This window comes from Neomonachus schauinslandi, chromosome 1 (assembly GCF_002201575.2).
Source record: "Neomonachus schauinslandi chromosome 1, ASM220157v2, whole genome shotgun sequence".
Classification (NCBI taxonomy): domain Eukaryota; kingdom Metazoa; phylum Chordata; class Mammalia; order Carnivora; family Phocidae; genus Neomonachus; species Neomonachus schauinslandi.
In genome coordinates, this window is record NC_058403.1 from 65,314,796 (window position 1) to 65,332,450 (window position 17,655).

Here is a 17,655-nt window from a genome sequence, read left to right on the forward strand (position 1 = left end):
AAGAAAGAAAGAAAGAAAGAAAGAAAGAAAGAAAGAAAGAAAGAAAGGCATTAAAAAAGTTTTAACTGCATTCTGTATATGCAAAAAGATCAAATAAAACCATAGAATATATATTTTAAAAGCCCAAGCAAACTTCTAGAAAAGAAAATTATAATGTTTCAGATAAATAAAACATGAGATGGGATTAACAACAAATTGGACATTAAGGAAGAAAAGATTAGTGAACTTGAAGACATGAACTAAAATAAAAGAAAAAAAATCCAAAACCATTAAAAGGGCATCAGTGGGTTCTAGAAAAACTTCAAGTAATCTAATATAGGTGTGAATGGATTCCCCAAAGGAGGGGAGAGAATCAGAAAACATTATTTGACTAGTTAATGGTGGAAAATTTTCCAAACTGATGAAAACTATAAACACAAAGATTCAAAAGGCTCCATGAACTCCAAGCACAAGAAACGTGAAGAAAACTACACTAAGGTACAGCCTAATCCAAGTATTCAAAACCAGCTATAAAACCCTAAAAGCAGCCAGGAAAAAAAAAAAAAAAAAAAAGGCAAGGATAATAGCAAATTTCTTGTCAAAAAAAAAAAAAATGCAAGAAAAAAGACTGTAGGGTAACAGCCTTGAAGCACTGAAAGAAAAACAACTATCAATGTAGAATTCTGTAGTTAGCAAAAATATCTTTCAACAACAATGGAGAGATAAAGATGTCTTCAGACATATAAGAGCTTTAAGAAATCACCAGCGGACCTGCACAATCATGCACGTGTACTCACATGCACACACACACACACACACGCAAGTTAAAGAAAGTCCTTCAGGCAGAGAGAAAACAATACCAGATGGGAATACGAAACTACACCAGAGTTCACCAACTTTGAGGCCTTCTACCTATTTTTGGAAATAAAGTTTTACTGGAAGTCAGTCACAACCATTTGTTTGCCTTTGTTCTATGTCTGCACTTGCTTTATAATGGCAGTTGAAGAGCTGCAAAAAAGACTATATGGCTCACAAGCCTAAAATATTCACTACTTGACCCTTTTCAGAAACAGACTGCCAATCCCTGATCTACCCTAAAGAATAAAAAGTACCAGAAATGGTAACTGCAGTGATAGTTAAATATTTTATTATTCAACTGTCTTTAAAAAATAATTGAATAAATAAACATTTACATAACAATTTGTTTATATATGTTATATTTTTGCATTTTTTGTTTATAATATATATGTGAATAAAACAATAATAACATAAATCCCAGAAGTGAAGAAATGCAAGTATGTGAGTATAAAGTTCTTATTCTATACAGGAAGCAGCATAATACTATGTGAAGGTAAACTATGATAAAGATAGAGACTGTAATCCACAATGTGGCCACTAGAATAACAAAACAAAGAATTATAGCTAATAACCTGTAAGAAGAGAAAAACAAAACCATAAAAAGTACTCAACCTAATTTTTTAAAGGAAGAGAAAGTAAAAAAAAAAAAAAAGGTAAGAAAACAATTGGTAAAATAGAAAACAAATAGCAAGGGGAGAGACTTTTGAAATTATATCGGTAACATTCATGTAAATGGGCCTGAACACTCCAGTTTACAAGGCAGAGACTGACATACTGGATAAGAAGGAGGCTCAAATTCTGTGCTGCATACAAGCAAGGCACTTTAAATACAAAGATACAAATAGGTTAAAAGTAACAGAATGAAAAAAAAATATATCTTTTGACACCAGTATAAAGAAAAGCCAGGTGCCTGGTTGGCTCAGTCAGCTTCTCCCTTTGCCCCTTGCCCTGCTTGTGCGCTCTCTCGCTCTCACTCTCGCTCTCGCTCTCAATTAAACAAATAAAATCTTAAAAAAAAAAAGTCCAGTAGCTATATTAATATAAAACAAAAGGACATTTCAAAGCAAAGAATGTCACAAATGTCACCAGGGATAAAGAAGGTCATTTCATAATGATAAATGGGTCACTTAATTAAGACCTAAAAATCCTAAATGTTTAAGCCCATAGTAACACAGCTTGAAAATACATGATGTAAAACCTGATAGAACAAGGAGAAATAGATAAATCCACAACTATAATCTGAGATCTTAATACTCCAGTCAATAATTGAGAGAACAAGCAGAAAAGCAACAAGAATATAGTATACTTGAATAATACTATCAACCAACCTTACATGATAGACATTTATAGAATACTCCAGTCAATAACAGCAAACTATACATTATTTTCAAGTACACATGGAACATTTGACAAAATAGACAATATTCTGGGCCATAAAAGTCTCAATCAATTCTAAAAGATTCAAGTTATACAAAGTATGTTCTGACCACAATAGAATTAAAATAAAAATCAGAAATAGAAAGAGCTCTGAGCACATCATCCCCAAATATCTGGAAACTAAATAACCCGAGGCAGAGAAGAAATCAAATAGGAAATTAGTATTTTGAACTAAGTGAAATTGAAAACATAACAGAATTTGTGGGAGATGCTAAAGCAGATTGTAGGGAGAGATTTATAGTACAAAACACCTATGTTAGAAGTACAAAAGTTCTCAAACCAGTGGCCTCAGCCTCTACCTTAAGAAGCTAAGAAAAGAGGAAATCAAATCCAAAGTAAACAAAAGAAAGGACATAATAAAGATTAAGTAGATATCAATAAAATAGAAAACAGAAAACAAAAGAGAATCAATGAAACAAAAGCTGATTTTCTGAGATCAGTAAAGTTAGTAAACCTTTGGGCAGTCTAACCTGTATAAGAAAGAAAACACAAATTACAAATATCAGGAATAAGAGAGCTGACATCATTATAGTTCTACAGATATCAAAAGGGATAATTAGGGACTATTGTGAACAGCTTTAGTCCTATAAATTTGACACTTTATATGAAATGGACAAATTCCCTAAAAGATATAAAACCCCAAAGTTCAGTAAAAAAGAAATAGATAACCTGAAGAGCCATATAGCTACAAATGGAATCAGTAGAGAAAAATGCACCCACAAAGATAACTCCAGGACTAGATGGCTTCATTGGTGTATTTCCACAAAGCATTTAAGGAAAATATAATACCCAGTCTACACAAAATCTTCCCCCAAAAAACTGAAGAGGAAGGAATACTTCCCAATTCATTCTAAAAGGCTAGCATTACTCATAGTGCAAAACCAGATAAAGAAATTACAAAAAACTACAACAGACAAACATTCCTCATGCACACGACGCAAAGCTTTAAAACAAAATTTCAACAAATGTAATTCAACAAAATAGAAGGATAATATATCATTACCAAGCGAGGCTTACCCCTGGAACTCTCATACACTGATGGTGGGAATGGAAAATGGTACACACCACTTTGCAAACAGTCTGGCAGTATCTTAAAACCTCCCAAATACCTACATGACCCAGGCATTCCACCGCGAGATATTTACTGAGAGTAAAGAGAGCATAGGTCTCTACTACAAAAATATTTGTAAAAGAATATTCACAGAAGCTTTATTTATAATAGCCAAAAACTGTCAACAATCCAAATAAACCTTGACCCTTACCTTACACCACACATAAAAATTTATGTGAGGTTCAGAGACTTAACTGGGAAAGTTAAAACCATAAAGCTTGTGGAAGGACACAAGAGAAAATTCTTCATGACTTGGCATTAAGCAAAGGTTTCATAGTTAGGAGACAGAAAATGATATCCATAAAAAAAGTGATAAATGATAGATTTCATCAAAATTATAAAATGTCTGCTAATTAAAAGACATCATGAAGAACATGAATAGGAGGGAAGCTATAGTGTGGGAGAAAACAGTCACCAAAAAGATCTGAAAATAAATTGGCATTCAGAATATATAAAGAATCCCTACTACTTGGTAATAAAGACAAAGAACTTGATTTTTTAAGTGGAGGAATGACTTGAAAAGACACTCCATCAAAAGAAGATATATACAAATGGCCAAGAATCTCAAGAAAAAAATGTCTAACATCATTTGTCATCAGGGAAATGAAAATTAAAACTATGAGATACCACCATGCACCCATTAGAATGGCTAAAATTTTTTAAACTGACAATATCAAATCTTGGAGAAGATGTGGAACAATTATAATTCTCATATATCTTAGGTGGGAATATAAAATAATACGACTTTGGGAAATGATCTGGCCGTTTCTTATAAAGCTAAATACATACTCTATGGCCCAGCAATTCCTCAACTAGTATTTACTGAAAACAAATGAAAACATATGTCCACACAAATACTTGTACAAGTATGTTTATAGCAGCTTAATTCATAATGGCCAAAACATGAAAAAGCCCAGGTATTCATCAACAGGAAATTATAGCACAACAATGCAAAAAGAAAATGCAGTATATTCACAAAATGGAGTACTTCTCAGCAATATAAAAGAGTATATTATGATATATGAAACAATCTGGATGAAACTCAAAACATGCTGAGTGTAAGAAGCTTTACACAAAAGAGCATATATATTGCATGATTACATTTACATGATGTTGTAAAACAGGCAAAATTAATCTATGGTGGAAAAAACAGAACACTGGTCAGCCCTAGAAGGTTAGGATGTGATTGGCTGTGAAACGATATGAGGATACTTTGTAGGGTGATAGTGATATATCTTGACAGGGATTTGAGTAACACAGGTGTATGCATTTGACAAAACTCAATGACCGGTACACTTAATATTTATACATTTCATGTTCTATAAAACTTATTACTACAAAGAAAAAGAACTATTAATAAATATTAAAATTTAGTCAATGATATGCATGCTGAAAAAGGTACTCATGTCTACAACTTGCTGTGAAACACATGAAAAATTAAGATGAATTGGTGGATGGATAAATGAATATTTGATAAAGCAAATATAGTAAAATGTTGACAGAATCTAGATGGTGGGTATATAGGTGTTCAGTAACAAATTCTTTCAACTTTTTTGCAATTACTGAAAAATGTTCTTAAACACTGGAGAAAAAAGTTGTGATTTTGAGAATAGAAGAGAATAGAAAGCCTACATTCTAGAAACCAGGAAGCAAAAATTTTTATCAGTGCACAGTACTACCCAGGGACCATGGAACTCTGCTGGTCATAATGTCTGTCAGTTTGGAAGGGTATAATCTTATAATGGAGATGAATAAATCCAGTTATCACAGCTTGACACTAGCCAATTAAGATCATCAAACTAACTCTCCTTGTTCTGATAATCATGCTCTATAAGCAGCCTTCTGGTGATTATAATATAGCTTCCCATAGAGATTTTTAGAGAAGGCAAAGAGAATATACCGGCCAAACAACAGCTAATTGGTAATTAAAGTTTTTACTGTTAATTAATTAATGGGAGGATTATGATTTCTAGAATAGACTTTTAAGTCTGGTTACACTGAATTATGTGCATTAAAGCTGATCAAATTTCAGTCTACCAAAAACAAAATTGACTTCTCAGCTGAGAAAACGGATTACAAAATCAAAAACAATGATTTATTTTCAATACAGAATTTTAAGACCTTAGAATCAGAAAGGCTCCTGAGATCAGGGTGTTTGTTATCTATTATTTTCTCATTAATCATTGTTGAGACACTAAATTAATGTTTTTCATCATTCCTTTCAAATGGAATCAACTCCAAAAAAAGCATCTTATCAGGCAGAAAAGACTTATATTATTTTCTGGATAAAAGACAGCTTATATTACTTTCTGGACCATTAGAGCACCCAAGTATGATACAGTAAAGACAAACATCATATTCATTAGAAGTATACACTTAATTACCTGTGTATCCTCAGTATCTGGGAGAGAAGTCTGAGATCCTGTTTCATGTTTTTGCAAGGTTGGTCTGCTTAGAAATTGGCTAATTTCTTTGGATTTTTGCTGGAGTTGATCTAAGGAAAAGAAAGTAAGTAAAGAGAAATGATCTCTGCTGCAAGTCTGAAACTTGGTAAGCTATTACCTTCTAGAGATACACCACATGCTATTCACTCTAGGTCAGTTATCTTAATTAAAACTATGATACCAATGACAACATGTTTGTAACTGTTTAAATGCTCTGAAGGACCAAAGGGCATCTCAGTAAACCACTTCCTTAAAAGGTAAAATAAAATGGGCTTAGAATTTTTCACAAAGTCATTTTTCCTTTCCCCCTTGAAAATGCCTTTAGTATTTTTAAATTTTATTTTCTTCACTCTTCACTGAAGCATTATGAATTCCACTGAGATAAGATAGCACAACTCTAAACATGTACATAGTCCAGTTAAGAGGACAGTGTGCTCATGTAACACACTGTTTCCATGTAATACCCCTGGAGGCTTTCTGGTTAATGTTCAGTTCCTCAGTAGAGATCTTAAACTTAAGTCTTTCTAAAATCTTTCCTTTAAATATTCTTTTAAAATTAAATTAAATTAGAGGCGTGTATTACTTTATTTTTTAAGATTTATTTATTTATTTGAGAGAGAGAGAGAGTGCAAGAGAGAAAGTGTGTGCACTCTGGTGGGGGAGGGTCAGAGGGAGAGGAGAGAGAAAATCCCAAGCGGTTTCCACACTAAGCGTGGAGCCCAATGTGGGACTCGATCCCACAACCCATGAGATCAGAACCTGAGTCAAAACCAAGAATCAGATGCTTAACCAACTGAGCCACCCAGGTGCCCCTGTATTACTTTAATAATAACACTTTTTTAAAAAATAAGTTTTCACTAAACCTTCTTACAGGATAAAAGTTTTCCTTAGAAAGAGCTTATCACCTATAAGAAAAGTATTCAGATCCATCTTTAGAAGTAAGGATCACGCCATGCAATTCAGTCTCCCTACCTATGCACCGAGATCTAGCCTGAGTTTTCCATTTTTATATTTTTTTTAATTAATTTTGTTTTATTTTGTTAGCCACCATACATTACATCATTAGTTTTTGATGTAGTGTTCCATGATTCTTTGTTTGCGTATAACACCCAGTGCTCCATGCAATACGTGCCCTCTTTAATACCCAACACCAGGCTAACCCATCCCCCCACCCCCTCCCCTCTAAAACCCTCAGTTTGTTTCTCAGAGTCCATAGTCTCTCATGGTTTGTCTCCCCGTCCGATTTCCCCCCTTCATTTTTCCCTTCCTACTATCTTCTTTTTTTCTTTTTCTTTTTTAAACATATAATGTATTATTTGTTTCAGAGGTCTGTGATTCATCAGTGTTACACAATTCACAGCGCTCACCATAGCACATACCCTCCCCAATGTCTGTCACCCAGCCACCCCATCCCTACCACCCCCCACCACTCCAGCAACCCTATTTGTTTCCTGAGATTAAGAATTCCTCATATCAGTGAGATCATATGATACTTGTCTTTCTCTGATTGACTTATTTCGCTTAGCAGAATACCCTCTAGTTCTATCCACGTCACTGCAAATTAGCCTGAGTTTCCCAAAAATTAATTCAAATCCTACTCATTTCAGTCACTGAACCCTTCAGACGGAAGTCATGTTTCACATAGCATTCTTTTTAATATATAACACATCACTATCAATAGTTTTTATTACCGTAATGATAATTATAATATTAAGCCAGATTATAACTTCAGCCAGAGACTGGAGAAATGACAACGAATTCAGAAGAGATGAATTCTTAATTCTTCTACTGATTCAATTGATTTGAGCAAATCATGTCATTAACAGATCCCAGAAATTTGGAAATAGGAGCTACTCAGGTGCTAGAGAAGAGGACTTGAAAGACAATCAAATACTGACCTTTCAGTTGCTGAATGGCCTGGGCTGAATGAACTGCCTGTTCACTCTTATCTTGGACAAGCTTTGAATTTTCCTCCTTTAGAGCATCACAGGCAGAGTGTAGTTCTTGCTCAGTCTTTTGAAGACTCAAAATGTGAGAGATCTTCTGTTCCATTTCTGCTTTGTGCTTCTGTTCCAAAGCACTGTACCGGGACTGTAGTTCAGCCTGAGCTTGACCTGCTTGCTCAAGCTGTTCCAGAAGATGATGCATTTCTTCCTGCAGGTTATGGAAGGATAATTTTCTCTCTGCCACCTCAAGTTGCATCTTTTCCATCAGAATCTTGGACTCTTGTCTTTCTGCTTCCACAGTGTTCCTTAAAGTATGATGCTCAGCTTCCATCTGCTGTAACTGCTGAGAGAGCATCTAAGAAAAAAAGGCAAAGCCTCATAAGCCATAAATTCATTCTTTCATTTCAATATGCATAGTGAAATGCCTCTTCTAGGTGAAGCATGGGGCTAGACACTCAGGACCTAACCTACGATTTCATAAGACCCTGTTTTCGCTTCTTGATACTTCTAACAATTTATACTCATACACATTTACTTGTGCCATTATCTCTTACTTTCTGTCTCTCCCATTACAAAATAAGTTCAATAAGGGAAGGGACTTTATCATCATTGTTCTCCAGCACCTAGCACAGTACATGTCATATTGAGTACCTGGTGCTCACTACATACTGAATGAATGAATGGAGTCCCTGCCCTCATGGAACTCAGAGTTCAGTGGGACAGTCACATTTAACCAGATAATTATAATACAAAAATGGTAGAGGCCATGAGAGAGATACTTAAAAGGTATTAACAGGAGCAGAAAAGAAGGGAAATTCGCAAAAGTCACATAGCTGTAACTATTTATATAGTAACTATCTAGTAAGAGGCACAACTGAGATTTGAACCCAACTATGTGATGACAGTGAGACAGGGGGCTTGGGATCAGGATATAGGTTTTATTAGGATGGGAGATACGGGAAAATGCTTCTATGCAAGAAAGTCCTCCCTCAAGGAGAGTTGAAAATTTAGAAGGAGATGACAGACTTCCTCCAGTAGCATGCAGCACCCAGATGAACAAGCAGAGAATGTGGACTGTAGCACTGATTCCACATTAGTACTTGGCTCCTTGGATGTGGTAAGATAAGGACACGGGGAATCCAAGGGCTGATAAAAGAATAGTCCAAATGGTCAAACATGGGGCAATAGCACACGGGGAAAGGAGAAAGCCCAAGAAGGAGCTAACATACCAGAGGAACAAAGTGAAAGGATTGAGGGATCTCAATGAGAATGAAGGTCAGGACAGTCTGAGAAAGGGAGTAACAGGATGGGTTACAGCCTGGGAGGAGATACTTGACCTTAAGATTTTGGAACATCAGTGTCTGATCACTTTAGATTCGGAGAATATTGCATGGTGAATTACTTCAAGCCAAGAGAGAATAGAGAATCAACCAAAACAATGGATAGTACCTAAAGCACAAGAACCATTTGAGATAGCAAAGGAAACTCACTAGAGGACAGTATGACATTCTAGAGAAACTAGGGTCCTAGACCTAAAAGCACAAAGAAAAACAGCCACAATGAAAGATATGAAATGCAAACTTCATCAGAGAAGGAACGTTATCCGTTTTGCTCATCATTGTTATCACCACCACTTAAGCACAGGGTATTTGTTGAAAGAATGAATAAATGGCATCAATTCTCAGAAGACCTAATGATTTTATACATGCTGCCTGGAAACTAAAGTGGAAATGGGGACACCTGGGTGGCTCAGTCAGACTCTTAGGTTTCGGCTCAGATCATGATCTCAGGGGTGTGAGATGGGGCCCCGTGTCGAACTCTGCCCTGGATGTGGAGACTGCTCAAGATTCTCTCTCTCCCTCTGCCCCTTCCCACACCCCACCCCTAAATAAATAAATAAATAAATAAAAATAAAGTGGAAATGAATACTCTACTCCCAAGGCAGGCAGTAAAGCGCACAAGGCAGTACCTGGTTTTTCTGTTCGGCGGTTGTCAGCTCCTGTTGCAGCAAGCCCACGACCTGAGCACGGCCCAATAAGGCTTCTTCATGCTCTTCAAGCTTCCTCTGCAGCACCCTCAATTTCTGAGAAGGAAATGTTTTAGATACAATGTGCTAAACTAATGAGCACCATTATCTGTTTACCTTTCAAAAGATCATGTAGATTTGTATACTTAAGGTTTTTGAATGTTGAGGATGGCAGATTAAAGAGTGGGGACACCAGCATGCCATGCTCCCCAACCAGCAGCAAAAAAGAATCTCCAAAAATGCCTTCTCCGGTACACTGACAACAGCTAAACTGAGACACAAGCAAGCCCCTGAATTAGGGAGTCTTTTCAATAATCGAGAAAATGATACATCCGCTTTTAAAATTATAGAGTCAATGTCCTACACCTAAGTAACATAAGTACATGTATATCTCACTCACCAAAAAGAACATTCTCTGCAGGCAAGAACCATTTCTCTTCTAGCTTCATGCACTGGACATGCACTCGATAAACATTTGTTGGATAAATAAATCAATAATACGTGTATACATTAATATTCTACTTCAAAAAGTATATTCTGAAGGATTACTTAGGACTTGGAAGAAGTTTTCACTCAAAAACAATTAAATGGATCAACCATGAAATACCACTGGAGCACTTTTGGTTACCACACTGAAGTACACACTAAATAAAAACAAATACCTTTCAGTTAGTAGATGATAAAAACAATGAAGCCAATTTCCAAAATATACTCAATTATTATTTTTTTTTTTAAGAATAATCAATTTAGTAAAAGACTATGGTTTCAAAATCACTCCTTTTCATCTTTAATTTTTTCAAAGTTTAAAACTGGCTTCATTGATTTGAAGCTTTGGCTCAGGTCTTTAATGAAGCTACAATTGGCAAACTGAAGAGAAACCAATTTCTGACTACCAAATACATTTGCCAATTAAATTCAGCTTTTCAGTACCAACAACCTGGTTAGAGGCATAAAAGGCAAGGTAAGGACAATAAAAAATAAATAATTAATATGCAACAGAACACAAGATCATCAAAAAGAAGCCAATTAAGGAGCACACTAAGACCAAGTGGAAAGCAGTATGTAAAGGTAAAAAAGTGGCTGTGATCATTTAATTAAATGTTAACCAAATGACAGTCATTCTACTAAGTTTTAGCAACACACCTGTTGCATCTCTGTTTCCACATCTGCCTGGGTTACTAACTGAAGAAGCTCATCTTCATGAAGACGAACTTGTGTTTCAAAGCGGGCATCTTTCTCTCGGACCACCTGCTGCATGGAACTCAACTAAAGACACACACCAAAGAAACTATACACGTTACACTCCCCGAATATTGCACGAACAAAACTCACACACTATTCTCCAAAGACGGACACTGAGAACTGATAGACAATAGAATTTAATTAAATTTTTAATGTCAAGGATGAGAATGTTGGAAGAGAGGCCTGACAGGAATTTCCAAATTTCCAAATATATCAAACTCAGAAATCAGCCCAAATATAAATTTTGATGAAAAATTATATTTGTATGGTTATTAGAAATGTTTAAATATACAAGAGGTATATACTTGGATGCGAGGTATATCTTTCAAAAGTTCTGCAGAGATTAGAATATTGAAACTACAAAGTGAAATTAGATTTCTCTTAAATCTTAGGCACATAAATAGCACACTCATGGTCTAAAACTTTCAGTGAAATTATCATACCCTATAAGTCAAACTTCAAACTAACAGATCTTTTATTCAAAATTCTCTACAACTGGAATAAATCCCACTTGATTGTGGTGAATGATTTTTTTTTTTTTAATGTATTGCTGGATTCGTTCTGCTAGTATTTTACTGAGAATTCCTTTATCCATATTCATCAGGGATATAGGCTAGTCTTATCTTCAAAGAACTGCTTCTACCAAAGAACTTGGTATATTTCCAAACCCACACCACCTCCCCCAGCTATTTTCAGCCGTCATTACTTGCAGGTTTCTAGATCACCCTCACTTGTAACTGGCTCTTAACAGAATAAAATGGAAATAAATTGACCATGAGCTGTTTAGTATCAGTGTTTTAGTTTTGTTTTGAGGATGTATGTGTCTGCAGATGAATGCCTGCTGATTTATTTCCTTAAGATCTGTAGTTGAGCATGCTGACCTGGTCTTAGCTTGCCCATTTTGTACTGGTCCTTCAACTATTGCTGATTTCTCAATTTGTGACACCTTGAATTGACCTCGGCTCTCCTTCTACGTAGGAAAAAAATCTACATAATTTTTTTGATTATCTGAATTCTGACGTCACTATGAATTTGGACTCCTGTGTTGCAAGTGTACAAGCACTGGCGTCCTTCATTAGCCAAATGCATCTACAGATCCTTTCCTATAAATGTGCCATATTCTTTTTTCTCTCTGTGATCTTGCTGAGACCATTTCCCACAAATGGAATACTTTCAACTATCTTGTTGAGATTATTATCTATCCATCACAGTTTTGCCTAAATCCTAATTTTTTCTATATACCTTCCTTGGATGTCACACTCATGGTAACCTCCTTCACCTCTCAAAATACTTTCCATTTGTGCTGATGCTTACTATTCACTTATTCTGAATGGCCTGCATTATGATGGATCTGTTAATATATTTATATTATTGGCTTTCCATGTTTTAAGCCACTCGGTAAAAATCACATTTTGCATTTCTCCATCATACATTGTAGATAGTGCTTACACATAAAAAGAACACAATAAAAGCTAATAGGTAAAAGTAAGGATTTCAAGATATACAATTTTAACTGTATACACAGCAGCAGGCCATCCGTGGACAGGAAACCTCACTAATACCATAAGTTATCAAAAAATGAAACATTCAATGGAAAAGAATAGCTATCATGCAAAGATGCTTCAGGGGAAAAAAAGTTTCACAAGTCAAAAGCATTCTCAAAGGAAAAACAGAGAGGTGGGCGGTCAAACTGGAAATTTAGAAAAATAGCCAGACAGAAGGAGTTGAGAATGCCAGTCCAAACAGCCTGATCCTGGTATCAGAAATAAATATGAGGAATATTACATACTAGTGCCATTTAACATTGAATCACGTAACCTATCCCACTTTCTCATTATATGCTCACAATTAATCTTCTGATTATAATTTAACTTCCTATTAAGGTTTTACTATAGGGAAAGAATGGACCTAATCATTTGTATTTCTTTTGGTTTATCTACCAGTCTCTTTCAAACAACGTGAGTCCATTCCTAAAAGACTGAATTTCTGTGTGCTATTAAAACCAAATTTCAGGCTTGTAGGACTAAGAAACAGCCATAAAATAGGCTATGGCAAATTCATCAAGGTAAATAACACTTCTAATTTCTTCTTCTACTACACCCTCCTAATTCCTACTATAACATTCTAGCTACTATACTTTTATATACTAAGGTTTTAGAAAGTGACTGTCTGAATTGGCTTGTCACCGTTAGACTTTCATGATTCTTTATTCTAATGCTTATGAGGTACCTTCCAACCTACCTGAGCAGCTTGCTCTGCCTGCGTCTGGCTGAGCTGGGCTTTCAGAGTGCTAATGAGTTCCTCCTTCTCTTGGAGCTGTTGCTTCATTGTTAAAAATTCTTCCATCTCTGTTGAACTCTTATCAAACTGAAGACATAGAAGGGAAAAAATATTTATTTAAACAAAAGAATTAGCACTCCTAATTCTTTGACCTCCGTTTCTCAACTGCCCAAAATACCTACCAATATCCTTCTAATTTGCACTTAACACAAAAGGGAACTGCATGTGCTGAGGTTTTTAAAAAGTAATTATCAGAATTATTTGTCAGAGGAAGACAGAAGCAATAGCAGCACTTTTTCAACTTCTCTGAATCCTCACATAGAAACAGACAATACAACTAAATAGTAAAACCAAAACCCCATGGACAATATTTATAATAAAATTAGGAAGGTAAAAAAAAAAAAAAAAATTAGGAAGGTAGTCCCCCAAACCCCAAATACAAGCAGGTAGAGCAAACCACCAAAAGGCACAAGACCTGCATGGTATTAGAGTCTAGGCAAGAGGAAGCAGGCAGCAACAGAGCAACATTAATGGCCTTGAGAACAGGAAAACCCCCAAAGAGCCAACAAGTTCTTACTGGAAAGCACGGCTGGCCAATCTTAGAACAGCAGCTTAAATTGGCAGGGGTTCCCCATTCTCCAATATTGGGTAAATGCAAGGGGTCCACAGTAAGAAGGACTAAAAGGCTACAACAACTTAGTTCCTCTGAATTTTCAAAACTGCCTCATCAGGGCTGTCTTCTAAGACATGGACCAGAAATAAGAAGAAACTTATAGGAGTGAAATAAAAATTATGCAGAATAGAGGTAAGAGAAACAGAAGAAAAAGGTCTATACACATGCTGTATAATTCATTATCAACTAGCCACATGTGGCTCCAGAGGGCTTGAAATATGCCTAATGCAAATGAGGAGTTTAATTATTAATATTACTTAATTGTAATTAATTGAACTATAAATTATTTTCCCATTAAATACTACTATATTTCACTTTATTGTATAATGTCAAATACTCTTAAATTGTTATACAAGTAACAAGAATGCATGCTGTTCCTAGTATTACAATAAACACATTGCCTACCTAGTCAGTGTCAGTGGATTCATTCAGTTTGAATGATTTTTTCCTATACACTCATGTAACACTATAATGTATTTATCTGAATACTTTATGCAGATAGCATGAATCACAGTTGATACTTATGTAGATCATTAAAAAATGATATTTCAGCCCTCGGTTCAGTTATTGGAAAGCTTTTAAATATGTCTGGAACTTGAGTATATGAATCTATTTTCTCAACTGGAAATTTTATGAAATCTAAACAGAGAAGAAGTATTTCCAATGAGAATTTAATAATCCAAATTGAGATATAATGTAAAAATACACACCAAATTTCAGACAGTGCAAAAAAAAAGAAAAAGTAAAATAACACAAAAATAATTATTCTATTAATCTCACAAGTATATTTTGACTATATTGGACTACATGAAATACTTGTTAAAATTAATTTTACCTGTTTCTGCTACAAAACTTTAAATTATACCTGTGGCTTACATTATATTACTATTGGACAATGTTGGTATAGGCCAAAGTGAAGGGCAGGAGGAAGAAAACCAAGAAATCTCAGAAATCCAGCTGCCAAATCTTTGGACACAATACAAAAAAACAACAAAAGAGAGAGGTCTGTTAAGTAAAGAGAAGTTTTCCTGAACCAAGCCTCCTTCCAAAAGTTTAGAAAAATTAATTGCCTACAAAAATAAGGAATATAAAAGGATCAAGATCAAATTTCATACAAAGTTACTATAAAAACAAAAGCTAAGGAGAACAACAGGCTTAAAGGTGATTATAACAGACCAGAGGCATGTTCAAAAAACAAATCAAAACTGCAATCTATCTCAAAAGGTGTTAACAAATAAAGAAAATTATACAAGACACAGAAAAACAGCATAATCAGAATCAGAAAAATCAGAAATGAGGTGACTGAAATTAGGGAAAATTTGATATATAAGAAAAAATTTCAGAAAAAGAAGTCTAAACAAGAGGGAACACAAAAGTAAACAAACACAAACAGAATGCCTTAAGTGAAGGACAACAAAAAGAAGAAACTATAAAATGAAGAAAGAAAGAAAAAGGAATTGAGAGTAAGTGACAAATATTAAAGATAATCAAAGAAGGAACATACAGATAACAGAAGTCCATAGAGAAGAAAACAGACCAAATACCACAAGCTATATAATTTAAGAAAAACTCTTTTGAAATAAAAATATGTGAAACCATATATTAAAAGAGTATACTGGGTATCCACAAATATTAACCAAGAATGGCAAAGACCAACTACTAGACTTAGGCAGGAAGGAAAGGAAGTTGCTGAGAGGAGGAAAGGGGAAAATAAAGTAAACTGATACATACATAGATAACTATCTGTTGGCCATCTAAAAAATGCATTTGTCATATAATAATCCATTGGGACTTAGTGATTCATCAACCTAATGACTATGAGGTGACTTAACACCCCTACCTGTGTAGTTTGCTCTGCCTGTGCCTGGGAAAGTTGGGCTTGCAAACAGCTAATTAGTTCCTCCTTCTCCTGGAGTTTATGTTTTATCTTTTCTACTTCCGTCTCTTCCTCTGTAGAACTCTTATCATGCTGAAAATGAAGGAGATAAGGTCATTTATTTAAAAGAACTATAATTAACACATATTCGATCTTTTGTTCTAATTTGCCCTATATAACCATTTGATTATAGTTTTATAAATGGGAGCAAGAAATAACACCTGACCTAACAACCAGGAAGAAATCTTAAGAGTTTTCCATTTTAGTATGGCCAAGTAGTTCCTATTAGATTCATCCTCCCTCAGATTAACAGCTATCAACTCCGGCCAAGATAGAAAAATAGCTACTTGAAAATGCTAGAGGGCAACCAAAAGCAGGAAGATACTGGAAGGGAGTCAATACTTGGAAGAAATGACATGAAGTTTCCCTTTTTTATGGTTTTTAGTCTGAGGACAAAACCAGTCAGCACCACACAGGACTAAAACTTAATAGAAAACTTAGTCCCACTGCCTTGAAGAACCAGAGGACAGAATTCAGGAAAGCACAGGAGCTGTTAAGTGAGGAGCAAAACATCATACAAGACCCAGTAAGAGGAAATCCAAATCTTTCAAGTCTATTTTTTTTTTTCCCAAAAGCTCTTCCTCAGACTGAACCAGACTCTCCCTCCCTACTGAATTCACCACCCTCAAATGAACCAAGTCTGCTTATGAGAACTACACAAAATAATTTTATACTTTCTTCTACATAATATTGGTCAAGCATCTGAGAATTACCCTCATCTCTTCAACTATACTTTTGAGAGAATATGTAGCTCTGTGATGGGTATACAAGAGTATAAAGCTCCCATGACTCATTGCTCAAACATAGAAATCATTTGATTCAACCCTCTTATTTAACAGAGGGAGGAAATGATGCTCTAAGTGTTGATTTCTTTAAGGTCTCAGGCGTTAAAAAAAAAAGCAGAGTATAAAATAGATAATTTAAGAGAAGGAGGGAAGATGGTAGAAGAGTAGAGGACCCTCGTTTCATCTGTTCTCTTGACTTCAGCTAGATATCTATCAAATCATTCTGAACACCTGTGAATTCAACCTGAGATCTAAGAAAAGAATTGCTGCAATTCTACAAATAGAAAATCTATTTTTTTGCAAGGTAGGAGGTGCAGAGAAGTGAATTGGGATATATTGGAAGATAAACCAAGGGGGAGGGAGCCTTAGGAAGCCAGCTACTGGAAAGTGATATAGCAGCAGAGTGCAAAATCAGAACTTTTAGAAGTCTGCTCCTGTGAGGGACGTCCCTGCCTGAAAGGTGCTCGGGTGGCAAAGTGTGACAGAATCCTAGATGGGACAGTGTGGTCTCAGGATCCCAGGGTCACAGAAAGAATGGGTGTATGTGTGTGCAGCAGAGTTCCCAAGCATTGCAGCAGGGAAGCCAGCTACAATTAGCAAGCCCCAGAGTGGCCTCTCAACTCGGTGTTGCCATAAACATAACCGTGGCACTGTGGGTCGACCGCTCTCCAAGCAGGAGTGCAGCAAGCTGCAAAACCGCTGCAAAGACCCTGCTTCTTCCCCAGGGAGGCGCAGCGGGTGCATGCATGATAGGGCAACTGCTCCCTGAGCAGGGGCCCAGAAAGCAGCTAGCCTGGTGGGACCGCCCCCCCTCCCCTGGGAGGATTTGTGCAGGGGTGCACCGCAGGAGTCTGCAGTTTGGCACACACAATAGGGATTGACTGCTTTTCCATGAGGGTACACTGAAGAGTGGGGGCCCTGATCTTCAGCTCCGGGGC

At 35.9% G+C, this 17,655-nt stretch overlaps 1 protein-coding gene across 1 annotated transcript in view; it reads right to left on the reverse strand.

The window, feature by feature from the left end:
* Positions 1-17,655, reverse strand: part of GOLGB1 (golgin B1) — a 100,100-nt gene that overhangs the window by 47,486 nt on the left and 34,959 nt on the right. The window contains exons 5-10 of the mRNA XM_044919752.1: positions 15,837-15,965; positions 13,285-13,401; positions 10,945-11,067; positions 9,745-9,858; positions 7,728-8,130; positions 5,770-5,879 (exon numbers count right to left, since the gene is read on the reverse strand). Of these exons, the coding sequence (XP_044775687.1) occupies positions 5,770-5,879; positions 7,728-8,130; positions 9,745-9,858; positions 10,945-11,067; positions 13,285-13,401; positions 15,837-15,965 (996 nt within the window). The remainder of the gene's footprint in view (positions 1-5,769; positions 5,880-7,727; positions 8,131-9,744; positions 9,859-10,944; positions 11,068-13,284; positions 13,402-15,836; positions 15,966-17,655) is intronic.